The sequence below is a fragment of the Ciconia boyciana genome, chromosome 1 (assembly GCF_034638445.1).
Source record: "Ciconia boyciana chromosome 1, ASM3463844v1, whole genome shotgun sequence".
NCBI lineage: Eukaryota > Metazoa > Chordata > Aves > Ciconiiformes > Ciconiidae > Ciconia > Ciconia boyciana.
The window spans coordinates 212,497,274-212,525,168 of NC_132934.1; the positions used below are offsets into that span (position 1 = coordinate 212,497,274).

The window sequence follows — 27,895 nt, forward strand, 5'->3', positions numbered from 1 at the left end:
AAAAAAGGAATATCCAAAAGAGGATATTCAACTCTTTCAGAAAATCAGATGTGTAACATCTCAGCAGAAGGGCAAGGTACCCAGAACTCACTAATCACTCTCCTCAGCCACTTGAGAATTTGTGCCGTGCCACCACACCTGCTTGGGAGTTACCCTCACACAGTATTGTTATGGCTGGGGCAAGTAGCAGCAAATCAACCAAAGGATTGTCCAGACAGGCTGGAAAATGAAGAATATTCAGAGGGAAGAGCAGATTCTTGGGAAAACAAACCACTTTTCAATGAAGGAGTGAAAAAAAAAGACTAGGATGGCAATATTATTTTCTATTATATCAGATGCTCTATTAAGTATCGTAATCCCATAACAAGTATGAATTAAAGCAGTGATTTCAATTCAGTATTCTCCTGAAATTACCAAACCACTCAAGCACTAGATGTCATCAGTATCCCTCACTGGAAAGACTACCTCCTTAGGCAAAGCTGTGCAAGGAACCTTATACCTCACTCCTTCCTAGCAAGGGGCTCAGCTATCAGCAATATTCCACTCATTAGAAACCCTTTTCCAGTCCTAGGTATTTGTGACATAGAGTTCAAATGAGTCCTCTGCTATTTTCATGAAAATAATTCATAACCGGTGATATGAAAACTCATTTTTTGTACACAATTATAAAAATCAAGTTTGATGCTCAGAACGAGCTTATGCCTTCTAAGGTATCATCATGAATACAATGACAGCTAAAAATCAAAACCACAGATTAATCCCTGCTTGGCACAAGTGGCTATCCAGTTGGAGACAGAAATAACAATCATCTGATATCATTCCTAACTGACTTATTTAAAAGATAAAATTCTTGGTGGCTTCTGTCAAAGTGGTGGAACCAGCAGAAAGAAGTCATTTCCATCACATGCTTAATACATCTATGCATGTGTCATGTCTTTTGTAGCACAAAAGAAAATAAAACTTCTAGGTTACTGCCACTATTTTCTATGATGAATGCCTAAACATAGACACTTATGTCCCTATTGAGATATGGAGGTAAGTAGCATGTTTTTGGACTCACAGATCTAAGTATTCAAAGTTCGACATTTAGGCTTATAAAAATGCTACCCTTTCTCTGAAATGATACAGAATGAACATCTCAATAGTTTTAATAATATAAAGTAATAATATTTCAATATATTACTCAGTACTCCAGCCACACAAGATTAATTTTCCCTGAAGAAATGAATCTCAATTCCCGTAAAATACCAGTTTTAACTTAATTTAGTTTTAGTAACCATTTAGTTCTAGTTCAAGACAAGGGGAATATACGATCCTTGTAAGATAATTCATATGACTGAAAGAACAAAGAATGAGATTCTAAGTGAATAAGGGGCAAAACAGGGAGCAAAGGATCCAAACTCTCTTTTTTGATGGGTTTAAGTTGTTGGTTTTTTGTTTTAAACCTGCTTCTTAGGCAAGGCCTGCCATTTCATGTCTTTGTAAAATACTAAAAATAAAGCAGAGTGGTGTCAACGTATTTTTTAATGATTGTTATGAAAATAACAACATCAATAAGTATCATAGTAACAAGAAGAGAAGTAGCCAGTCTCCTTAGTTTTAATTCTATTCTAGCCCGTCAAAGGATGTTTTGAAGGCACTTCTGCTGTGTGGATGATGCTGAAACTGGAGGCAGCATCATAAACTCTTCTTTCCCTGTAGGGACCAAATGAACTATTGCCTTCCCTTCATGAATGACACTTTCACCAATACACAATATCCCAGTGAAACCCCTAGCTGGGATGACACAATCACATTAGGGAACATTTATTGTGTTTTAAACTTGCATAATGAAATTTGGCAATTAAAAATAATGACAAACCAGCATTAAGGGATCAGATTGCATGACACAAATCCGAGTTCATCCCAAAGCTTGCCTATTGCATTGAGGGTGGAAGAAAGAAGGTTGTTACAATCTAAAATTTTTCCTGGTCTCTTTCACTTGTATAAAAAAAATACACATTGTCTTCACATACAGAGTACTAGAAAAGTCATCAGCCTTCCTCTCCCAACCCACCTCCTACCAACAAAGAACAGTTGTCCTCTATTTGCTATAGTCTTGATTTAGGAAACCTTTTGTTTTCATATATCTTTGTTTTGACAAGTCAAAACTGACAACATAAAAGTCATTATTTGCTTCCTACATCAATTGACCTGCATCTTCTCATAAAGAAGTAGTGATGCAGCTAGTGGCACAGGCTGGATATAGACCTCTTGGAACACTGGCTTCAGAACAGCCTTCTTGAGGTCCCAATTCTGAAACTGCCACACAGAAGAAAAGTACACAAACTGCATTTGCCTATCAATACATTCTATGCAGGAAAAAAAAGACAAAACCCTAACAAAAAGACAAAACTAGAGCTCTGAGTTATTCTTTGTTATTCACAAAACTGAAAGAAAAAGGATTGATAAATACTATATTGAAAAAGTTCTGCTGGAGAACAGTGAAGGGAACACTAACATGGTTTTGTGATGTATTCTCAGCATGTTGTTTCTTATGTCAAGGACTGGAGGTAGCAGTGCAGTTGTTTATAAAGCTTCTAAGCCTTTGCTTTGATGAATGTAAGAGTTTAAGAAGACAACATGCTTTAATTCCATTAATGTGGAGTTTTAATTCAGCTCAGTGAAGTGAAACCAGCTTTTCCTGATGCTGCCGACAGCTAAACTTCTAACTTAAATGAGTTTTTGCTCTCCTGTGGGATTAATTAGAAGACCAGCGAGTGCTTTTTCAGTATTAATTTTATCTCAGCTACAAACGCCTTGATAATATCCAGTACTGACAGTTATTGACCCATATTAGAAGTGTCAAACTAACCAGACAGTCTCCCATCAGAGGTCAATAGGAAATTTCAGAGAATAGGACATTCAACCCTGCTGCTTTCAGATCACCTTTAGGCAACAAAGCTGCACTTGAGATGTAACACTGTTTTCATGCACAGCCACATGCAGTGGAGATTTTTGGACTGACTTAGCAACCATAATGCATTTTTTAAAATGGCATCTGAATATATATTTTACGAATAGTATTGCTAGGCTAAATACCTACCCAGTGGAAAACAGAAAACAAAATGAAGGATTAGGCTGCTACTCTGCCTACAAATATATAGAATAAGGACCACACTACATCTCTATTCAGGTTCTCTGGAGTAATTTCACTTGCACGAGTAAAGTCAATAAGGTTGCTGACCTATTCCTCCCTTGCTTCCTCCTTCCTTCCTTGCCTCCCTTTCCTCCTTCCTTCCTCCCTCCCTCCCTTCCTCCCTCCCTTCCTTCCTTCCTTCCTTCCTCCCTTCCTCCCTTCCTTCCTCCCTTCCCCAAACAATAGCCAAAGAGAAGTGGTTAGCCACATTCTGGAACTTAAAGTATTTGAGTTATTGCAGCCCTAAATTAGCATCATATAGCAAAAAGGAAGAATGTAAGGTGAAACTGTGACTCAGAGGAATGCTTCAGCTCCTGGAATAAAGCTAATTATCCACCTTTGTTAGCAGTGCGTCTAAGTCAGCACCTATCTTCAAAGTGGTGAAACATCCACTGTCTTCAAATCTGCTTCCTTACGGCTGAGGTAATTGCAGGAGATAATGATAAGCTTTAAAATATAAAAAGTATGCTTATCTGAGAAGGAATTGTTATTTCAGTTTGAAATATAATATTTAAAACAGCTGAAGAAGTTTGGAATGAGGTGGGGGGAACTGAAAATAATTAGGAATGCTGTTTAAAGGAGTAGAGTGGAGAGGATATACTGTTGATGAAGTTTCACATGTAGTCTAAGGTTCCCATGTAGGGTAAATACAGATTACACAGTACTGTGAAGAACACAGCATTAAGCAAACTAGGCATGCCAAGTGAAAACCATAAGAAAAAAATACTATGACAAATCGATACAAAATTAAGTGGAACATATTTTAGGAAACATGAGACCTGTTTTAATGACTCAGACATGGTACCTTGCTCTTTTGGGAGGTTATTCTGTTCTAGATGTCACTGTTAGGTACTGATTTCTGTTACAACATACATTTTTTTATTTTGCTTAAATTCCTCCCTTGCATCCCATCCTTCTTCTAATTCCTTATGTTCCTTGTTCATATCTTCTTCTCATACTTTGGACAGACTTGGATTTTTAGAAGTGGGATGCCTAAATCTCCACAGCATTCCACGACATTCTGTTACTGTTAAAAAAAGTAGATCTCAAGTCTTCCTACGAGACTCTCAGTTGTATTATTATTATTGCTGTTATTATTATTACTATTTATATTACTGTAATGAATATGACGAATGATAAAGCTCCACCTAGGAGTTGAAATACACCCTGATGAAGTCAGTTTGACAATTATACCAGCTGAGGACTGAGGTTTACATGTCAAAATATTTGCAACAAGTGAAAAACCTATGTAGGTATGTAGAAATAAAAAGGGAGAATGGTAGAAGAAAGAAAATCTCACCTTGTCAGTTGCTTAAGCAACATCAGATGGAAATAGTCATGAACAGAACAACTGCGTTTGGCTCTAATTACAGCTGTGGAAGAGGACGCAGTGCTACTTTCATGAATTTAAATAGGGAGCATTTGTTTAGGAATGACAGAAAACTTCCTGACGCACTCTGCATGGCCTCCGAATTACCTACATCTCGTGGCACCCTGCTACCAGTGCCTAATACAATGCTGAGTTTTCAGGTCCTCGTGGAGAACGCAGCTCTCACCGTCCTCCCTACTCTTTGACATGAGGCTTATGTAATTCAACATCGCTAAGGTTTTTTTTCCATGCTGCTACACTTGAATGCCATATCTCATTTACTGTTTGCTATCACTCCTAATTTTCTTCTGGCATTAGTGCTTTCCAAGCATTACCATTCCAACAAATCGCGCAGGGTGTAAGAGAATTGGAGACGGTTTGATTTCTATGTGACAGAACAACAAGCATTCTTGCTGGGTAAAAAGAAATCAGCTTCACCTAAGGAGAACACATACTATAGTACAGAAAAATGTCTTAGTCAGTCAAGTCTCTGTAATATAATAGAAAGAAAGATGCATATTAGAAAAAAACTTCTATTAAGGATGTCTGGATAAATAATCAGAACATGTTGAAACAATTCAAAGGCAGAGTGCCAAGGTTTGTGCTATTATATGGCTGGAAGGTGTCATTCAGCTTCTCACTCATTTTACGTATATCATTATTTGCCATCCTTGATTTCACATGTCAGTATTTTTTCTCTTAAAAATGGAAAGCAATAACACGTACATCCATATACGTATAGTCTTTCTTTGGGTATTGATGCAAGTGATAAGAGTAGGAAACATACATTTTCAAGTAGAAACTTAGATTCCCTGATTTTCAGCCACTCTGCTGGCTCACTCTCCTTCCCATTGCACACAGCTGGTGTAACTGCATTTACCCTCAGCACCAAGAGACGCAGATGGTGGCCCAGGGCCACCACAGCTGAGCCCCTGCCGCAGGGCTCGTTGAGTTGGGTGCGCAGGGAGTACGTAGCACAATTTCCATCAGTAGCTGTTCCGTGGCAATGGCAATACACCGCACTCACCACTGCCCCATAACACCAGTGTTGATGTATTTCTAGAGCTGTGCATTGCTTCCGTAATGAAACATATTTATTGCACACAAAGTTCAATAGGTTTCTGTGCAAGTAACAACACAAGTATCTGCACCAAAATCCCTTTCCAGTTTATGCAAATGTCAAAAGACATTAGCAAGGACTTGAAAAATGGGTCCACTTTTAAAAAACTTCGAATGGCAAAACTTAGGTAGAAATCAAGGAATATCTCAGAAGTTTTGGGAAAACTCATATAGGCACAATAGGAAGAATCATATAAGATTTTCAGTCCAAAAATATAAAATTGCACATTATACATGTATTTACCAGTTGCACTGTTGGAAAAAAAAAAAAAAGAAATTAGTAGGGAAGTTTTCTAGTAAGGAAATTGCTCCTATTGTCTAAAGAAAAAGCTCCTTTAATTTATAGTCTGTGAATTCAGCATAAATTCTGAAATACTCTAAATTAGTAAATTGTTCATAATGATGCTAACAGTCAGTAAGACCTTGAATTTCAGAGTGTTAAGACCAGAATTTTTAGATGAACTGGTTTATTACTGTCAATAGAACTGGATGTACTGGATTATTTTTGTCAAAATTCAGTTTCATAGGAGATATGTACTCAATAGGAGGATAAGAAAACAAATGGCCAAAGAGACACTAGAAAAATCTGGAAAGACCTCACATTTTCATGTACTTTTCCACCACAGTCCATAGAAGTTCATTTAGAGTTATGAATACCACTTATAAGACTGTTGAGAGTTCCCTTCAGGAATCAGAGACGTAATTCCAATTCAGGATCCAAAAAAAGGAAGTATAATGTGATTTTAACACAGAACTTTGTCAGAATAATCTTGTCATTAACAAAATGGACAGAGATTATGTCTTAATAGTGACACTGATCTTGCAATCGTGCATTTAGTGCCTAGGACAGCTTAGCTTTGCTTTCTCTTCTCAAGGGAGGGTTGACTTTCTTTGCACTGAAGATGACACTTGAAAAATAATTCATAGGACTTTTATGCTGCATCTGCTTCTTTTTTAAAGAGTAGGGAAATCATAGATAAATAAGCCTAATGACAGAGCTCAAATAACTGCAACCCATTAAACTAATTTGCAAAGTTTCTATCCATCTCCATCCAAAGAAAAACAAGCAAAATAAAATTCTTTTCATGGTAGAGTCATTGCACTGAATTTTACTCATTCAAGATAAAGCATATGGATAATAATTAATTAAAGTGATTCAAAACACCAATGAAAAACTGTCTGATGCCAAACCATACCATGCCATTAACAAACATTTCTCTATCCCATGAGATTCTGTATCATCATATTTGCACAATAAAAACATTCCTACAGAAATTGAAGTTTTAATATTGTTTCTTCATAAGACCAAGTTCATTTCCTCTGCACTTATTAACTCATGTGTGCATTGCAATGAATTACACTAACTAATGAATTACACTAACTATCAAGGTGAAACAGCCAGAAAAGCAGCGTATTCAGCTTCCATAGAAGTGGTTCATTAAAACAAAAGAATGATCGTAACAAAAGTACATTAAATTACAATTACAATCTAAAATTTATCAGAACAGCACACTTTATATTGCAATTACTCCTGATACAATGTTTACTGCACCTGTGTGATACCTTCTGATAATGCTATCCCTTCTATTTGGATATACATTATCTCTATTCAAGCTGGGAGCATGGGTTGGATATCTACCTTTTTTAACAGACCAGAGGTGAGAATGTAATCCTACATAAGCTGCTATTTAGCCTCACTTTCTCTGTCATTCAAATCAGCCCAGCATGCATATGTGCAGGTGCAGTTATACCAAACACAAAAGCAAAAATCCTAGAGAAATACACACAGAGAAAAGCAAAAGTAGAAATAACGTAATGCATGTAAACAAATGACATACCAACAGAATAGATACGAACAGAAGTGAATGGTAATTTGAAAATGCAGAAGTACAAAGAATGTATTGTCACAATGAAAGATGAATAGTGAAGAAATTCAACAGCTTAAGCTCTTCTGTTTCTAATCTAATCTATACGAACCATGATTCTTGGATCTTTTTAATTTGATAGAAGTTGGAGTAACTCAGCATTTCATGGGAAACATTCAGCATTTTGCACTATGAGGTCTAAGAAAGTATACACTAGAACTAGATAGAAAAAAATTTTAAAAAATTCTACTAATTTTTATCATTCTGGGGTTACTTATAGTGGGAGTGTCAAGCATAAGCATCTCCCATAGTAAATCACTGTAATATTTTCCAAGCACATTGGTAATTAATTTTGCCTGTCTTTGATTATAGGCCATAGATTGGATTAGATGACTGATGGCATAGATAGATTATTTATATGTTCCATTATGTCAATCCTTATATCCCTAAATCGACATATAAAACACCATTTATTTAAAGATGCTTGCTAAATCCAATCTTTGAAGAGAAATTTAGCTATTTAGGAAAGAACTGTGAAAGCAATTTATGAAGAACTTTTACTCTAAGCCTGTGACAGTCATTAAGGTGAATTGTTCAGTTACAAACTTAATAGATAAATCATTTGAGTAAAACATTGGAAACTGGTTTTAAAAGATTTGCAAAATTAGCAAGCACGCATACATGACTGAGCTGATAAACAGTCAATTTGTGATCATTCTGGCAACTGATTTAATGTCATTAAGACACTTAATAGTATAAGTCCTGGACAACAGCCTGAGTTTCCTTCACTAAACTTTTCAAATATTACTTGTACGTTAGGGATCATTTCTTATAATTACAATCTTCTCGTCAGTCAGCCAGCAAACCCAAGGTTCTTGTGTTATTTCAAGGTTACTTTAGTGTGAAAGGTGAGGATGATGCCATGTTTCTTCTACTTTCAGCTTCCATTTATTAGATAAAGAGCTTTATCTGGAACCAAATCTCTCTTTGCTGCTTCCAACTAATAATTTCTCTCTGCAAGTACCTTTCTACTTTGGTTCCCAAATATTTTGGCCAGAACCAATTGCACTGGGTACATTGAGAGAAAAAAACCCAAACTGTTATCTAAGAGAAAGCATGTGAATAACAGACAGACAGGGAAGCACAAAGGAGCATGAAACAATCCATAAAAATGGTCACAGCTGGATTTATACCAGTAACTCATCCAATCTTAAGTAGGACTAAAACCAGAATTCCATTGTCATTTAGCACTGTAAAAAGAAATAGCCATGCAAGGAAGCTATTTTAGGAGATGGGCATCTTGTGTCCATATTTATCCTGTGCACATGAACTGAGCTAGCTTTGCGGCTTTTTGCTTCAGTTCTCCATGTGTTATTTTTGAGGACAAAGCAGTTCTGCTGAAAACCTATGAATACCCTGCAATCAATGAAACACTTCACATATGAAATATGGATTACTCAGATGATACAAAAAAACTGATGGAGGACAAGCCCATGCATTGGATGGTCATCCACATTTTCAAATCTTGCATTTGCAAGATTGGTAAGAAATTCCATGGCAATAGGCTCTTGTGTTTAGAATTCCTTTGATATACTATTTTATTCCAAGTTATGCCTCTCTTCCAACTTATCAGGTATGTCTACTATTTTAGAAAATATATGTTTAAATAGTCGTATTTTTAACCAGTGGAATTCTCCAAATACAATTGGGTAAACATACATCAAGAAACCCAAAGAAGAGTCTTTCACTCATCAGTTACTTCTGGATATGAAATGCTCATTTTTGTACCCAAGTTAATTGAAACAGTTTGATTGCTGTTTTTTCTCCTGGCCCAAAGATAGGCCTGGAGACATTCTACACCTTTGAGGCATCTAAATTCATTTAAATTTGCATCTTATTATGAAACCTATGATAGCTACTGTAGCTGCAGAATCCTTTTATATACCAATCAGACATTGCTACACATCAGTTCCAAACACCAACTCTTCCCTTTCAATGCGAATGCAGAATGTATAAATTAGTGTTGGAAAAGATTAATGATTTCAATTTATGTATTTCACAGATGGCAATCCAGACCATTAAATACTGTTACTGTAAGTGTTACACTGTGCACACCTCTGACTGAGACGAGAGGTAAAACAGCCAGAATTTTACAGAAAATATAATTTCTTCTCACATCACAGCTCATCTTGTTCTCTACTTAGAGACTGGTTTAAGCCTTGAGAGATGAAATGCTAATACCCTTTAAAAATTTTTATTAGGACCTATTTTAATTCACTTTGCTTTTTCTTGTTAGAAATACAAAGTCCCTTTACAATACTACCAAATTCCTGCACATTGGTTAACCAACCTGTGAATCAACATTCCCAAATCAAATGGCTGCTTCTACTTTTTTTACAGCAATTTATTTTACAAGTCAATTGAAGCTATCTCAAATCTTCGAAAAGTTAATTACATTGATTTAAATTCATGTGTATGCTACTAAAATATGAATTTGCACAACATATTCTTGATTTGTGTGCTTTGTTTCTCCTTTTGGCAAGTGAGACTGAAACTTCCGAGCCTCACTGTGGATTTCCTTTAGGACCTTTGCAAAGCCATTTACTCGCTCTGTTTGCCAGCTCCCTGTCTCTAAAAAATCAAAGATAAATGAGTTGTCCATACTATTACAGTGATGGGAGCAATATTAATACATTTAGGTAGACAAGACGAAAATTAATCTGTGCTATTCACCATTTCTGTGGGCAAGCTGAAGAAAACCTGTCATTTCCTAAGTTGCATCAATGTTGCATTTTGTTGGTTGACACTAATTAAGCTGATTTTTTAAATTGTAAAATGGTAATGCAAGAATAGCAGAATTGGAAAATTTAAACATGAAAACATGAAAGGTTGACTTGGACAAAATTATATAAATCTGATGTGAAAAAAATACTGCATATTCTATCCTACTGAAGAGCTAATTTACATTAACTTTTATAAAAATCCTCTCTCTTATCATAGTGGTGATTACTAAGAACTAGAATTTCATATGGCAGAATTGTGTTTTAAGGTTTACTTCTCAGCAATGGTCCATGCTGCTTGATTTATTTAAGTCAACAGCAAATAGCTTTACCATTCCAATAATTCAAGAATTTATTTTCCATGTGATGCCATTCTTTATGAAGGACACCCAGTAGTACATTCAAATAGATTGTGACTTTTTGAGAAACAATCTTTGAGATGCTACAAAGGATGATGTCATGTGATTTGGGAGTTAGCCTTGACATGAAAGTATGAACCTGCTTATAGTATTATGTTGCCATGCTTATTCTTGCATTATCCAAGCTACAACAAAGTCAATGTAATTCTCCTTCTGACTTCACTGAGATATGATTTTGGTTTTTGGTATTGTACTGATCTTCCTTTGTGGACACCTGCTGCCTGATCCTACTTTTGTCAAAACAGAAAACTACCCTTGTCATTAATTAAAAGCACTATGGCATTGTACAAGATTGTACCAGGAAAAAATAGGGAAGGCAAGGAAAAGAAATAGGCTGAACATGATTCCTGTGTTCTGATCATTGCCAGTATGGTTTGGATCTTGAATTTTTGGTTCCAAAGCGCAACCTTCCAGTACCCTAGCTGAAAGACCCAGTTTTGTAATCCATGGCATACCAATGTGAATGCTAATTGTTGAGTGATGACTACAAGAGGTATCTGGGAAACCAGGCAAAATCCATTAGGAAAAATATACTAAAATTTCCATCAGGAGGAAATTTCCCTCTTTGCATACTTCCCTTTCTAATTGCTGTGCACATGCCAACCAGGAGAAGTTTCAATCATTTGAGCCTCAAGATTCTAGACAGCACCTGTGATTTCAATGACACTCGTGAATTCATTGCCTACTTTAGAAGTCTGCATAAAACAAGACTTTTTATACACTTTCACTGAAGTAGTATAATATATAAAATGGTTTTAAGGGCTTGATATGAAAAATTAACAACCTTCACTCACACTGCTGAACCTGAAATTTTAAAAGCGAATTCTCTTCTGCATAGTGCAATGACAGTATTGCGTGAGTTTGTATCCTAACCAAATCTGTATGACTTCTGCTTCCAGCCAAGCCTGTATAGCCACACTCTTGCCACAGATACTACATAAGTCCTCCTACCTGCAACTCTTAGTCACTGTACCCTGAATAGGCTGAGATTTCTGATTACAGCTTATGCAATCTTCATCAGATCAGCAACTGAACTGTCTACACGTATTGCTGATTATACACAAGTCAGCTATTAATGAATGTGGGCATTTATTGGAAGCAGGTTAGACTGCTTCATCAGCCCACCTAACTTGTCTAGAGCCAGCTCAGGAGTATCCGAATGGTCTTACGCTGGGCTGTGGAGATGCGCCCTACTACCAGTGAGTAGTAGCAAGTGACACATGGTTTCTGTACTGTGTACTCCCCCCATGTGGGCTTCAGTGCACTGCAGGTGTGCATGCTGATACGTTTTCTCTTTACACAGTGTAATATTTTATGATGGTTTCAGGCTGCTTTTTAGGAAAGTTTGTCTTAAGGATACAGTCATTCCTATTCAGAATTCAGATTTGTTAGAAATCAATGTAATCAAATCAAAAGCAATTTGTGATGTGCAAGACCATATACACAAGTGTACTCTCACATTGTAGAGTTATATTCTTTTCCCTGCTCCCCACTTCATCAGCATAGTGATTTCAACAGCATAAAAGCAAGAACTATAATGATCCTCAAAAGATACAGCGAGCAACTCCAATTATCTGTGGAATGATGAATTTTCTGCATGGAGTATGGAAACACTCTGGAAAAAGAAATTGTCTATGTATCTCCCTGGGGATTGTAATGTTTCTGTTCTAGTATTTCCTTAACTATATTAAAACTTTAATTTTGAAAGTCAAACTAAATCTTCCTCTCCTTCCCTTTGTCAGCTAAAAAAATGTATTTTAATATCTTGTAACTTCCATTGACCTTGCTTTTTATGCAGTAGTGGTTTTATGCATTATAGGCATTATTTAAAAAAAAAATCAGATAAGCTAGCTGCTTCTACTGCTATTCTTTAAAAATGAAACAAAAACCTTTTAAAGAATAAATTGTTTAAGATCCCAAAACGTTAACAAATTCTACATGCAAATTTACAATGACAACTTAGCTAAATTTGTGTTCAAACCAAAAAGGTCAGTTGCATAACTAGACTTTTGCAAAATTCAGGGATGTTTAGAGCTTGTAACCCTTTCTGCAAACCTAATGTATGATTTTTTCTTTTCTTTCTTAGCAAAACCAAAACACTTTTCCCAATGACTTCATATTGATACAGAAGCTTATAATGACTATGGCTTACGATGAACTCTTATGTCAATTTGTTTTACTATAAACATTTATAGCTTTATTTACATGAAAATGAATTTAAATCAATAAGAAAAAAAGTTCAGCAGTCCTCTCCACAGCAAAATGAAAGCTTAATGTAAAATAAGGATGCTGTTTATTCAAAGCCCAGATGGTATTTAAAAACGTCTCACTAGCTGTAACACATGTACTAAAATGTACTATGTAGGTAAAGGGGGGTTTAGTTTCCCACAGTTTTCCCCATTTTCATAAACCCCTTTGTAGTATTTGTGTTGCCAGACTGAATCAGGGAACAACGTAAAGCAACACCCCCAAAGTTCTTTCAAGTCCAACTCAAATTTAGATAAGCATCTTAAAGTTTTGAAGGTTATGGTTATTACTTATATCACACTGAAGTGTCTGCAAACAGATGGTTCCAATTATATAGTCAATATTTTTGAAGAGCAACAAATGCTTTTTTGAAATAGGAAATGTGATGAGTACTGATCAATAAATATTTCTGCAGTAACATGAGAAATATATAACCATTTGGTTACATTTTTCCTAATGATGGTTATATGTCCTTTTAAAAACAAAGAAATGGCAGAAGAATCTGTTCCTACTGTTTTAGCCTTTGGCTACTGAAATCAATTTTCCCTTTACAACAGGAAATAATTATCCTCATAGACCCATAAAGGCATAAGTATGTTCTGATAGTGGGAAAAAAAAATCTGAAATGGAAAACAAAAATATGTAGAAATTTTAGAGTAGACCCAGGAGGTGGATCCCATCATATCAGGAGTTTTTTTTAATCTTAGTATTTCTGTGTTTCTGACTATTCCATTAATTAGTAATTTATACTTTTTGGACAGAAGAAGTAAAGGCTGTGAAATCGGTGACTACAAGAGATGAGCATCATCAGCTCATTCAGTTTTGCAACACCTTCCACAACAGTGTCCTCAAATGGGCTTGCAGTATCTTTGGCCTGGCACAGACTCCGCAAAGAGTGCTACCTCCTGATTTCTATATCACAAGCGTATTTTTAGAATCAGAATGGTTTGGGTTGGAAGGGACCTTTAAAGGTCATCTAGTCCAACCCCCCTGCAATGAGCAGGGACATCTTCAACTAGATCAGGTTGCTCAGAGCCCCATCCAACCTGACCTTGAATGTTTCCAGGGATGGGGCATCTACCACCTCTCTGGGCAACCTGTGCCAGTGTTTCACCACCCTCATAGTAAGAAATTTCTTCCTTATATCTAGTCTGAATCTACCCACTTTTAGTTTAAAACCATCACCTTTTGTCCTATAGCAACAGGCCCTGCTAAAAAGTCTGTCCCCATCCTTCTTTTAGTCCCCCTTTAAGTACTGGAAGGCTGCTATAACGTCTCCCCGCAGCCTTCTCTTCTCCAGGCTGAACAACCCCAACTCTCTCGGCCTTTCCTCATAGGAGAGGTGTTCCAGCCCTCTGATCATTTTTGTGGCCTCCTCTGGACCCGCTCCAACAGGTCCATGTCTTTCCTGTGCTGAGGGCTCCAGAGCTGGACGCAGTACTCCAGGTGGGGTCTCACCAGAGTGGAGTAGAGGGGCAGAATCACCTCCCTCGACCTGCTGGCCATGCTACTTTTGATGCAGCCCAGAATACGGTTGGCTTTCTGAGCTGTAAGCGCACATTGCCAGTTCATGTCCAGCTTTTCATCCACCAGTACCCCCAAGACCTTTTCTGCAAGGCTGCTCTCATTTTTAGACATATCCTGTTCGAAGTCAGATCTTACTTGACTTGGCAAAACTAACAGAAATGGACATATTTGCAAGTATCTACACATAGGGCTTATGTCAACAATAATAAATAGAGATAACTAGACACAAAATAATCTGGGGGCTACATTGCTCCAGTGGGTTAACTGTAGTGTAAAACAAGACTAGCACAGGGCTGAGAGAACTCAGCAGCTACAACCCTGGAAATTATTCTTCCCCCAACAGGTAGGTGCCCTTCCCCCATAGGTAGCCACAGGGTAGCTTTATTTACCCTGTCTCCACAGTAATATTTAATTTCTAAGCTCAAAGAACTCTCTCTCGAGGTAAAAAGAGTAATTTGTTCTCCAGGTTAAATCTGTTCTTGGTTTTTCCGATGAGCCGAGAATCTAGCAATTACTGTGACAGATGGAGTGATGATTTTTATGATGTGGAAACTTGTCCACAGGAATGAAGCTGAAATCTCCAAACCCATTTCTCATATCAGCCTTTAGACAGTTGTCAGGTAATAATTGTCATTAACTTTCGTCACTGTGGACAAGATTTGAATTAATGAATGGCTTCACTAGCTTAATACTGTAGCACTCCTATGCAGAGTGACACTTTCTGTCATTTTTTTGTCATTTATTCTGAATACGCTTGAACCAGATATGGAACAAATATTAAAAATGTGGGTTTAAATTTCTCCCTACACTCAGAAGCATTTGAACATTGTGTCTGGAGTTTTAGTGCTCTATCATTTTGGAAGAACTGCTTCAAGGGGATTTTCCAAGAGAAGAACAAGATGTTTGAGAGGGTGCTTACATATATTGAAAATAAAAAATAATGTGTCTCACTGAAATGACCGTTTCAAACAACACAGTTATGGTGTGGACTTAGTTATGAACTGACTGTTTGGATTTTCATGAGATAATCTGAAGCATCACTCTTCAGGCAGAAACCAGTTAAAAGTGGCCTGATACCTTTCTAGTCTCCTGGTTCTGGTCTTCACCATTAATCCAAAAAAGACATAGGAACTGGCATTCAATACTTCAGGAGCATTTCCTGTGTCTCACTTAGAGATTGAATTTCAGAGCTTGTTTATAGGCATGGAAAGGAAAGAAACATCTTTCCTTTGTTCTCTGTAGCTCAGTTTGTAATCATAACAGCAGGAAATTTTTAATAGTAGTGATTTACAGATGTTTTCTTACAGAGAACTGATATTTTTTTCTTCTCTAAAGGCATAGTAAAGAAAAAACTGCTACTTAACTAAACTGAGTTAATATTTCTGTCCATTTTATGAGCTAAGAATATACAGTTTAATTTCCATGGGTGCAGAATATGAACAAAAGAGGATCTGTAGTACAACAAAGCACAGGATCTCTGGAAATCAAACCGTATATTCTGAAAATATGAAACATTTCCCAAATGATGGAACAGAAACAAACACCTTAATTTTTCCCTTTAAATTTTTTTTCTTCTATTCTGTTTAATAATATTAGTTATCCTTCTCAATATAACTGAGCAAGAAGATTGTTTTACTGATAGGTAAAGCAAAGCAAATAGAATTAAGTGCTTTGTTCAACTAAAGAGAATGAGTCAGCAGCACAACTGGAAATAAAGCCCAGCAGCTCTAACCTGAAGCATCCTATCTTAACCTGAAAGGCTTCTGTAACTTTACATAATTAAACACTTGAAATGTAGAGATCTTATGCCTTTACAGGTTAAGATTCTCCTGCAATCATCTCTCTGAGTTTTTAAAAGGTGCATCTTCCTAATAATTTTAATGAATAGTGTCCAAAATAGAAAACTCCTCATTAAAAAAAGGAAAGCGCATAAGAGAGTCTATAGGAATGTTTGTGCTTATTAGGGTCAGAGATTCATCCACGCAAAATAACATGAAAGCTGAGGCTGAAAGGCAGCATCATTTTTCTTTCATTAACTACAACAGTTATATGACTGCATCATTTACTTAAAGAGAACACTTGAGTCAGGATTAAAAAGAAATTATAGGAAACTGTTCCAGTTAAGACTTTTTCATCTGTTAATTGATGATGATAAGGAAAATCCACAATTAATTTGTATCATTTCCAAAAGATCCTAAATAATTTAAAGGTCTCAGGAGTCTGATTCACAAGAACGGACAATCTACACTGAGACTTTCCATTCGAGTTGTAGGAAGTTAATCCACACAGTTTATGCTGATTTTGATTTGCCTGATAATATATAACTATAAAATATTGCAGTTCTGGAGCTGCTTTCAGAAGTATGCTTGACAACCCAGTCAAGCACAATGGGTATGCAGTTGGATGCATCTGGGCTGCATCTTGTCAACCATTGCAATGTGTGTTCCTGCATGTGAGTCAAGGTCTCCAAGCTTATTTTTAGAAAGGTCTAGGTGCCAGAGTTAAAGAAGTACTTGAATTTCTAAAGATGTTGTTTAGGGAGTGAAGGCCATAGCACTTACATACCTAATTCTCACTGAAATCAGCAATAACAAGATGCTTCAATTCCCATCAGTATGAACATCAGTACCCAAGCCAGCTTCTGTGATGACTAGTTTAATCTCTTAAATTGCTTAGGGTTGCTATATGCTCTGTGCCTCTGAATGCCTACATTTGTGTATAGATATGACTTAAAGCCACTTCTCAAAACAAAAAGTGAGAGTGTTCATTTTTTAAAATGCCACCTTATGGTTTAAGGGAGCTACTTTATCAAGAGTGATTTTAACCAGGTATCTTTTATTTTCTGAAGATGTATTTTCTTTGTGACTATAGGATTAATTTGTTTCCATTGACATTGAATAAGTTGAACCTCAGTATTGCCTATTTTGCTGTTCAAAAATCCATAGAAAGAACTGTGCACTTATTCCCTTCCAGTGTCTTTGAGCAGTGCTATTTGGTAGAGCTAGTTCACAGCTGTGGTTGGATTGTGTAAAACGCAGATCAGTCCAGAAGTTGATTCCATGATGTTACAACAGGAAAAAGTACAAACCTGTTCCAATTCTGATTTTAAATATTTAAGCATTTAAACTCATTTGCCCAAACCAGACTAATTTCCAATTTGGTAATTATTATTTGAAATTTTCACATAAAATAAGTAAATAAATACAACTAAACAGTAAAAGTTTATTTTAAATTCAAGAAAGGTGGTTTTGTTTATGTGGGTAAGTTGAAGACTCAATTTCATAATATCCATGCTTTTTACTGCTTGCTTGATAGGTCCCATTTTCAGGTTGCCAGGCTTTTCAACAAACTCAAAATATGGCTAGATGTGTTTTGGGAGATATAATTCCTATATTAAACACATGGGACTGAAAAGAGGACAATGAGAACTCCTGTACAATAAAGATGACAAGTGTGTGCCTCCCTGAAAGGCAGCCACGCACAAGTACAGTTATATGCCTCATTTTGACAATAAGCATGGTCCCAGTGGGTTGTTGTGAAGAAAAAGACCACACATATTAATAAATGAGAATGGACACTATAGCAGCGGGTACCAGAGAGGCCCACCATTCACACGTTTTTCAAGTGCAGTTACCTTAACTCCCTGCCAGGATCAGTGAAAAGCGATCAGCACCTTCTCAGCTGTCCCTTCATGGCCTATGGAGGGATCCCAGGGATCCCTAAAATTAAGTGGGGTGACCACAAGCAGTAGTGCTTAGCGTTGCAGACATACACTAGTCTGATTGCAGAGACTACTGGAGTGTAGCGACCCTCGTGTGCTTACATGGAGGCGGTGGGAATTCAGCCACACATGGAAGTAGCATCATGCATCAATCATTAAGATTCTGGACATTATAGTCTCCTTCCCCATATGTCCTGCATACCTTTCAGCACACTTTTATTTGTGCAGCTCTTTAGAGTTACACAATGCTCAGTTACTCTTGAATACCTATGCAAATGGCATGCTGTTGTCTGCAAAAGACTGCTCTACAGCCCTGTGCCAATATTATCTTCTCTCCCTAATCCCCGTCGGTGAGAAAGTAGTGGTGGTCCCAAAACCTGATGTCATTAATCTAATTCATCAAACACCTTAAAATAATTTTTATGTTATTAAATAAAAACACAAATTGCCATTAGTAATAGCATGCTATTGTCTCAGGCACAATTAGTTTTCAAAGAAGCTCTATGAGATCATTGTTAAATCTCTTTTAAAGACTGGGAAACAAAGCACAAAATCGTTAACTACCTTGCCTAAGACTGCAGATCAGTGTCAGCCAGAACTGGGGCTGACTTCAAGAAACTAATCTTGATTTTAAAAGCAAGCCAAATACTTTCAATCCAGGCACCCAAGCACCATAAGGAGGATCTACAAGTTTACAAAAGCTAGACTAAACATGAAAAAAATTTTCACTTAGTTTTATTTTCTTGGGAGGAGTCATGTTCCCAAGGTTTGCTCTCATGACTACAAAGCCTGAAACCTTACCCTTAGTTCCTTCTCCTACACGTATTCAAAAATATTGATGCAATCACATGATCAAAGGCTTAAGAGAAAAGCAAACACCTATGGGGAAAAAAAAAAAATCACACAAACCAACAATATGAGGGCTGCCCTTTAGCAAAAACTATGCTGGCAAGTAGAGTGCCAAAAAGATTTCAGTGAAGATGGGGAAGTTAGTTCTGGGCAAAACTGAAGTGGTTTTTAAGTGTGTCTACGTAGCGGTGAATGTAATGAAGTTCTCACTGCAAAGACTGAGAACACAACTTTTTGTTACATAATGCAGAAACCAAGTCTCGTGTTTGTAGAAAGAGTTTTACATCTATGAGCTGTGATTTCCTTTCGCTGGCAATAATTTCTAATTGTACACAGAATCGTCAATAATGACAGAGGCCAGAACATGAATACTCTGCATCCATTCCCATGTGGTGCTCTCAAAAAAAACCTTACTACTCCAAAATTCTCTTTCTACTCCTGCCTTCAATGGGACAGATTTTCAGCTGTGGCACATTGACATAGCCCTGTTAATATCAATTCACTTGAACTGATAATTCAATCAAAAAACAAATTACTTTTATCCTAAAATGGGAGTATATTGTTCTAGACCTCCAAATCTTCCAGGAGCTAAGACAGGCCACCATAAAAGCAAGGGTTATAAAGTTGAATTTATTATAGACAAATAAGGCTTTGGCCTATGAATTCTCTTTGCCTATTAAGTTAATGAGCCTTGACAAAACAATCATCTGAGGAGTAGCTGACAAATTATCTGAAGCAGCAATTTGAAAGGCACTGGCTGGCTTACAAGCATTTCAGTTGGGAGAACATGGCATCATGTTTCTCTTCCTCTGGAAGAGTTATTTTTCAAACCAAATTTCTTCCAGTTCAGCAGCAGATTCTCAATATTGGAGCACTGAGATATGACAATGACTGCAGTTACCAAAACAAGCAAATAATCCCTGTCCCTTCCTCCCCTAACCTGAGGCTGACAAATTCTGATGAAAAACTCTTTCTAGGAAGCCTGCAGAAAGACAGGGAGATATCTTTTTATATTTGACTGGAGGTCATGGAAGTGTTTAATGTGGAGGAATAGGGTTTTGAGGAATTCAGGTGAGTAAAGGGAGACCTTTCAAAATACCTGGTCAATATTTGGAAGATTTTTTTGTAGTGTATCTTCCAATAGAGATGGTGGTATCACAGCTGCGGATTTAAAACAAGGTCTTTTTATAGATTAATTCTTCCAAATATTCAACACAATACAGCCCTGAGACACAGCACCTTTGTGAAATTTAGGGCTGCATACAATGAACACTTCTGCAAAAATAGCCACTTGGATTAGGGTTAAAATGGGATTAATACTTTTCTAAAATCTGTTCTCCAACTGTGAATACTGAGTCTATTTGGAAATCAGATCGCGGCATATGTTGTAAAGCTGACATTTTCCCCACCAAAGGCATTTGGTGAAATATTATTTCAAATGCCTTCCTCCATGGTCAACTATTCAGAGAGTCCTGTGGAAAAGATGACAGTATTTGAGAACATTGAAAACTGTCATGTTTTCCATCTGAATGTTATTTCACAGTGGGAAAGAAGTATAAATTATAGCAATCAGTTGCCTCTACCACAGCATGTAGCAGAGCATAGTGCAGAACATTTAACCATGAGTTGTGTCTTTTCTTATCTTTTATGGTCTTTTTGCAGTTTTTGTTGGACTGTTGAAATAAACGAACTGATTAAATATACAGGGACTAGAGCTTAATTTTACATCAAAGTAGAATGAAGAGAAATAAAACCTTGTTCTTAAAAAGCATTGTTAACTGACACTCAGTAGAACAAAACCCAGCTTTTTAAGTCCTAATATCAGGTCATCAATTATCTGATGACCAAGTATTCAATCAATCACACAATAAAGCAAAAGGATGTAGAGAATTATACCTTCAGGTGGCAAAATTGCCTAGATTTATGAGCTCTCCAGGCACCACTGATTATTGGCATCTGAGTATCTAGTCTGCAGGAAGTAGCTTTAAGAGATTCACCCTTTTCCCCCAACCTATCTCCATAGTCCTGACAGTCGTGTCTATAGAGATTGACCATTTAGCAATGAATTACATCTCTCTATGGTTAGCAAGCCACAATCTAATCCTCAAGATGTGCCCCCAATACACAACTCCATGGCCCCACAATCCCCTAGAACCTGCTTGTTCAACTTTCTAGTTCAAGTTGGTCCCTTGCTTTCTAAAGGGACCATTTTAAAAGTAAGAGTCTTTTTATAATGATCTCTTCTGTTGTCTGGCTCTAAACACACAGAAGCGCTGTGAAGCTTACAGATAAATTACTCATATGTACACTGTACCTAAAGGCATGAAGTCATTTTACTACTTTTTGGCTAGTTATTTCCTTTAAGATAATACTTGCAGAGAAATTAAAATATTGTGGATAGATCTGTTACTGCCTAGCACCCTTCTGGAGTTATTTATACCTTTATAAAACATTGCCCTTATCAATGTTTTTCACCCAAACTTGCACTGGCCTGAACAGCTTGACTAATCACTTTGTCCAGTGATTAAGCATCTTTTGACAAATTCTAGAAGCTACACAGTTTTCATTCTAATAAACTGACAGCTTCTGCATGGTCTTACCACATCTGTTACATTCTTCACTAGTATTTGTCTTACTGCTTGTTTAATTTTGCTTTCTCTTTCATAGCACTGCAATGCCTTTCACAGCTGTTTTTCTAATCCCTGCGGTTTCTTTCCTGTTATTGTATCTTACATTCATTTACCATTTTACTTTCCACTTACACACTTCTGCTCTTCTCTTCTCACATTACTCTTTTCTTTGAAAAGTGTTTTCTGTAGAAAATGTCTATGATCAAAAGCTCCAAATACAATTATTTTTCTTCTACTTTAGAATATAAAATACGATAGTTTTTTTCCTGACAAAGGACGCACTCAACATCTTCTTGAAAACTTGTTCCTAACTCTTCCTCTGTTTCCAAGTCTTGTTTGCAAATAGTTTACTGCTGTCCTAGTAGACTATAGAAGAATAGCTGGGCTATACTAGCATACAGTTTGGATAGTATGTTTTTCTTTATTAAATATTTCTTAGGAGGCAATCACTGACAATATTTTATAGAAATGTCTTCCATTATGTCAGTTATGGAAATATTCATCATTTTAGGTTTTACTAACTGTCCTTTCAGAGCACAGCTAGTCTATATATAGTCTAGATATATTCTCAACCATGACTTGTTGAGGGAGGTGATTATTTTTTGCTCCATTTCTTCTGAATGGCTTAGGCAGCCACCCTATAAACCCAAAGATGCTCAGTGAACAAAGTATGCACAACACAGAAATAAAATGACTGAATCACACCAAATTACTACAGCTTTAAGTGAAGTCTTAGTCCCTTTCCATACTAACAGAGAAAGAAATACTGGATTCGGTTGTAAAATGTGATACATATTACGTATCCTATTTTAGAGCACCATTCCAACGGATCAAATCATTGCCGATGTTCACCACTGCATTTTGGATGACCAAAATTATATACCCAAGTAGCATATATATTCCAGTGGTGCAGATGTGAAAGCATGGTTAAAAACAAGCACAAGCTGTAGAAAAAGAAGACCTATGGTGAAGATGCAAACTATGAGATAAATCCAGTGATGTTCATGCACTCTAACGAAGGAGGTGAGGAAGAAGCGCATGCAGTACCTGGTGATCTCAGAGTCAGGGAGCAGGCCTACGTGGTAGTGGGGATAGGGAGCTGTAAGAAGGAAGCTTTTGTCACACTCGACAGGGGAATAGTGCCTAGGAGAAGGTGGTTTATCACACAGTTTGTTCACAGTGCTGTAAACAGGTTCAGGAGGCCTGGTGATACAGAGACAAGAGTAAAAGATCAGGTGCGTATTAGTGGCTGGGAATCTCGAGAAAACACAGCAATCATTTTAAAAGCATGCATAGCAAATCTGTCAAGACCTTTTCAATAGGGCTTTTCTGACAAGTAAAGTGTGCTGTTAAAGGAAACATTAGAATTTGATAACACAGTATTACAGCATACAAGCAACTGAATATAAAGATATACACAATATAAGTGGGCCATAAAACTGGCTTATGGGAAGTGTGGCACTGAAAGGGAATATCTTATCTCTGAAGTTCAGTAACGAATTTTCCCACATACTCTGCTTTCTTTTTTTTTAATGTAACAACATCACTACTGCACAGCTTTCTGTGACCTTAATTTTGAGCATGGCGTAGAAGAAAATATTATGTTTATTACCTGAAAAGAGGTATTTTTTACCCATTAATTTAAGATAAAGATGACGTACATATTAGTTGTTAATACAACATACTCCTGCCCTGATGAGCTGGGGCTTTGCAAGTAGAGCTGCAGTCAGTGAGCCATATCCTCTAATACTGATGGTAACAAACTGTGTAAGCAATTCATATAATTGGCAAGCAATTAATTTCATTTCAAGAGTTCTTTGCTCTCTTTTCAGATTCAACCTTCAAAATCTGATTATGCAGACCACATCTCAGTTAACCTCGTCGACAAGGCTACTGCAATCGCACTTGCACGGCTGCTCCAAATTACAGAGAGCAGTCTGTGAAGCTAGATATGAAGAATAAGGTCCTAAAGCTGACACTGACAGGTCACCTAGCATTTCTCTCCTGCTGCCTAGAGGCCAACTGCTTGGGAGAGGCAATACTTACCACAAACCTCCCAGGGATCCGCCTGGGGAGAGGGGAGAAGGGGATGCAGCCTTTAGTACCAACCAGCCAGGGATCCACGGGAGACAACCAGCAAAGTTTTCAAAAAAATGCACCACATAGTACATTTCCCGTCATGCAACTTCTCCAGCTACTGCCTTGGCCCCAGCAGATACCTCTGGGCCTACTGGCAGAGTGAAACTTGACTCATAATTTCCCAAAGTTTCTGTTCTAAAGAGTGCCAAGACGCAATTGCTGTCATATCCTTGCCTCTGCCAGAAGATCCAGGGTATGCCACTGTCTTTAATCACGGCAATACAGAATTAGCTAGATGAAAATCTTATTTCAGAAGCATGAAAATACCAAGAGGCCAAGCAGTTAATGAACTCTTTTTGTTCTTCTGGCTGCACTGTGCCTCACATGGGTGTGGTTTTTGCTGTGACTTTCACAGGTACCAGAATTTATTATGATCATGGATGCACTGGCAGATACAGAGAACATATTTTCCTTTGTTGTTAGCTTATGGTTTTGTCCTTTGGGGGAAAAGGAGTAGCTGCTTTACTTAAAAATTGGTCCCACTCAATGCTAATAACTTTATTCATAGCAATCTGACATATGATTTGAGAACTCTCTGTGCCTGACTTTCCCAGGGAAAACTTTATGGTTAAAAAAATGGCAATTTAAGATTACCAAATATCAAAATAGCAAAGCTGTCACTCCCTTGGTTGTAAAGCATTCTGTCAAGCATTTAGTAAAATCCCTTTAAAAATGTTTAAGGTAGCAATTATTTTTTATCAGCATATTTCACACATGTTTCAGAGGGTTGGATTTAATAATTTATTTACTAAATCAATTGCTGCTTTCAATACAAAAAATCCAGAGAAAAAAACACTTCTATTATTTTACTTCAGACAATACTGCCTTTTATTCCCTTAGAAATCAGAAATCACTTTTGCTTTTAGGCAGTATAAGAAAGAACAAGTACAAATATCAAATATAAATGATACCTACTATTAAAATTGAAGAAATATTGCCTCAGTGCAGGAAGATGAATAAAAACTGTAGATTTCTCCATGGCTTGAAACACTAACCAGTCCATAAACAACTTGCTGGCTTCCTATATTCAAGTTACTTGTCTTCTCTGAGTGGTAGATGACATGAGAGTGCTGCTACCCCTTGGATATATTGTGAATGCTCAAACTACAGAGTCATCAGTGAGTGACCATCCAACCTTGTGCTGAGACACAAATCATGCCACAGAGATGGACAGATATGAGGGATTGCTCTGTTAATTGACAGTTACAAACTGCTTCCAAAAGCAAAATGAAGGTAAACATTCAACATCTACCTAGATATTGAGACCGAATTAGCCCTTCAAATATAAATGCAGAGCACTAACAAAATGTCTTGTGAAGCCCAGCACATTTTAAAACATTTAATATTTTCACTCCTTTCAGTCTTGCTGGATGATAAGATAACAGAAAATTGGAACAGGTCACCTTGATGTAGAAAGTCCTCTACTCATTGGTATTATACAAGTGATACTGTGACCTAGCTAACAACATACCCTCTGTAACTGAGCTGAAGACAGAGGTCTTAACGTTAAGAAAAGGAATTCAAACTTCTTATCCTTTTAAAGCTTGGACTCTTTGCTTAGAATAGGATTCAAGGTATCAGCTAATTCGAGTTATGAGTGTACTTCTTGTAAGGCCTATGAACTGATCTGAGATCATCGTAGCCACCTATTTACCATCAGATGCCATTCTTCAAGGTCATTAAGATCATGGACTGAACTGGTTCTTTAGATACCTTCATACTACTCAGATGCATATGGTAATATTGCCAATTGCATAGCTGGGCCCTGGCTGCACATTTTATTGGCACAGAAAAGCAAGAACTTGAAAAATAAGCAGTACGTAACATCAAGGGTCCAGCTCAGATCAATATAAACTTATTTTCTCTCTCGATTTTCTTTAGTAAATATAAATTAAAAAGTGTAAAAATAATTGAAAGTTGGGATAAAAAATGGAAAGGAGGAGAATGATTAAAACATACTGGGCAGATCACTGTCCTGGTCATACAAACTGTGCTGTATGTAGGCCAGTAATCCTTAAAAGTAATATGAGATACCTGCTGCAACAGACTATCTTCAAATATCCTCCTGACTCTTCACCTTCTCTGTGGCAAACTAGTACTTAGCTACAATAGTACCTACCTACTTTGGAAGACAATAATCCCAAATAAAAAAAAAGATTATTATGAAGACCACCCAGCTTTATTAAATGATTCTTCTAATGCAGCATTTTCTCTTGTCATTTATATTTCTCCTCACTGGAAGGAGAAGAAAGAACTTCTATCCAATGGGATCAGCCCACCTGGTAAATCCTGTCTCCCATATCTTCTTCTCCAGTGCTATGACAGAGACAGGTTGTCTTCTCTCAAAGCATGGGATAAGGAGAATGCTATTTAGAAATAGTTTCTAATGTGCCATTCTGAAAAAATACAGTCAAGGTCACCTCAACTTTTCTTGCAAAATAATTAAAAGCCAGACTGAACATAAACATTGCGGCCTTATTTTATGATGCATTAATTCTTCAAATGAATTTAAAAATGTGTAGCAGGTCATTTAACATGCCGTAACAACAGTGTAAAAGCTAGATACATATAATTTAAGGACTGATTCACTGAAGTTTATTTGCAGTTGCATCACTTTCAGATACAACAGGTACAGCTTCAGAGGTTTTGTCTTATTTAAAATAAATACTAAGCAATTTTTGTAATTTTTAACATGAGAAAGAACAAAGAACTACGTTGTGGAATTTATTTTGTCCATTATCTTTGGGTTTTTAATACTCATGAAAAAAATCCCCTTAAAATGCCAGATGTGTGAATATTACTGTATACTTCTTGGATAATTGTAATATCTATTTTAATGAATAATTATCTAGTATGGGTCTTTTCTGGAAAATAACTAACCGCTGCTGTAACTTCCTATTTAGCAGATCTGCTCCCTTTCTGTCTTTAAACTGTTTATTTAGTGACAAACATACATTACAGTTCTCTGTCTTTATCAGTGAGCTAAAAACCAAGCTCTGTGATAAATGAGAGCAGCAACTGCTAGGTCTAGATGGACAGCAATAATTAGGTTAGCATGAGAATCGGGCATACAGTAGTAAAGGAAAGGCAACAGAAAATGTAAGTAAGTAGTAGCATAGCTTGGCTTACGCATGCCTCGGTAGATAATTCAATCACAAGAGAGAGAATCAAGTCAGTCAACGCCACAAGGTAAGTTAAATGGTAGTATGAACAGCAGATAGTCATAAACTACTTTTCTACCCCAAAAAATTGAAAGCTGGAATTGTTAATGTGTATAGACCTAACTGCAATGAGGCACAATTTCCACAGAAAGGTATTAACTAATTGGTAGAAAAGCTGACTAACATTGGGAGGTAGAAGATTGATCTGACACAGGTTTTATTTATTTATTTCATAACAGATTGTGTAAAGAAAGCAAATCTTCCTAGTTGTTTGTAGTCCTTATTATTCCTTGTTTGGATCGTCATTGTGTTATTGTTTCAGGCTGGCTTTATTGCACAACAAAAGTTATAAGAAAATGGCATTATTAAAAACGTTCTCTCCTCAGCATCATGCAGGGTCCTCAATTTAATTTTAACTTTTTTTTATTGCAGAATCCTGTTTGGTAGGGTTCATTTGCCAACACATAGCACATTAAATGTTAACAGTTTCATTTTTTGGATTTTAAAACCTTTTATGAGATGGAAAGAAACCAGCTAAGCTCTCACAGCATATTGAGTATGCAGGGCTATAGCCAGGAAATGCTAAATTCAATCTGAGAGAAAATAAATCTTACAACGCTACAAGTTTCCAACATTTTTTTTTGAGTAGCAATTTTTAATGGTACCCAAGTTCAGTAAAGACAACTAATACATTAGTATTGCTAATATAATGTTGCTGGGAAGTGTGCAAAGAACTATCTTTAAAAGTATATCACTATTAAAACAAAAATCAATGGCAATTTAGTACAAATGAACTCTTCCACTTCTAATAACCAGTGATTTATATATATATATATATGTCTTTTGACTTCTTTTAGTTTCTTGTTCATATAACCTTCTAGGAGAACCACA

At 36.7% G+C, this 27,895-nt stretch overlaps 1 protein-coding gene and 1 long non-coding RNA gene across 9 annotated transcripts in view; one reads left to right on the forward strand and one right to left on the reverse strand.

The window, feature by feature from the left end:
• DLG2 (discs large MAGUK scaffold protein 2) overlaps positions 1-27,895 on the reverse strand; it is a 1,049,275-nt gene that overhangs the window by 252,798 nt on the left and 768,582 nt on the right. For 6 of the 8 annotated variants that reach the window (XM_072850809.1, XM_072850805.1, XM_072850803.1 and 3 more), the window contains one exon: positions 22,752-22,907. The exons of the other annotated variants lie outside the window; for them this stretch is intronic. In XM_072850809.1, coding sequence (XP_072706910.1) covers positions 22,752-22,907 — 156 coding nt within the window. The remainder of the gene's footprint in view (positions 1-22,751; positions 22,908-27,895) is intronic. 8 annotated transcript variants of the gene reach the window in all.
• The window catches only part of LOC140646609 (uncharacterized), a 44,583-nt gene that overhangs the window by 10,147 nt on the left and 6,541 nt on the right, over positions 1-27,895 (forward strand). The window lies entirely within an intron of this gene.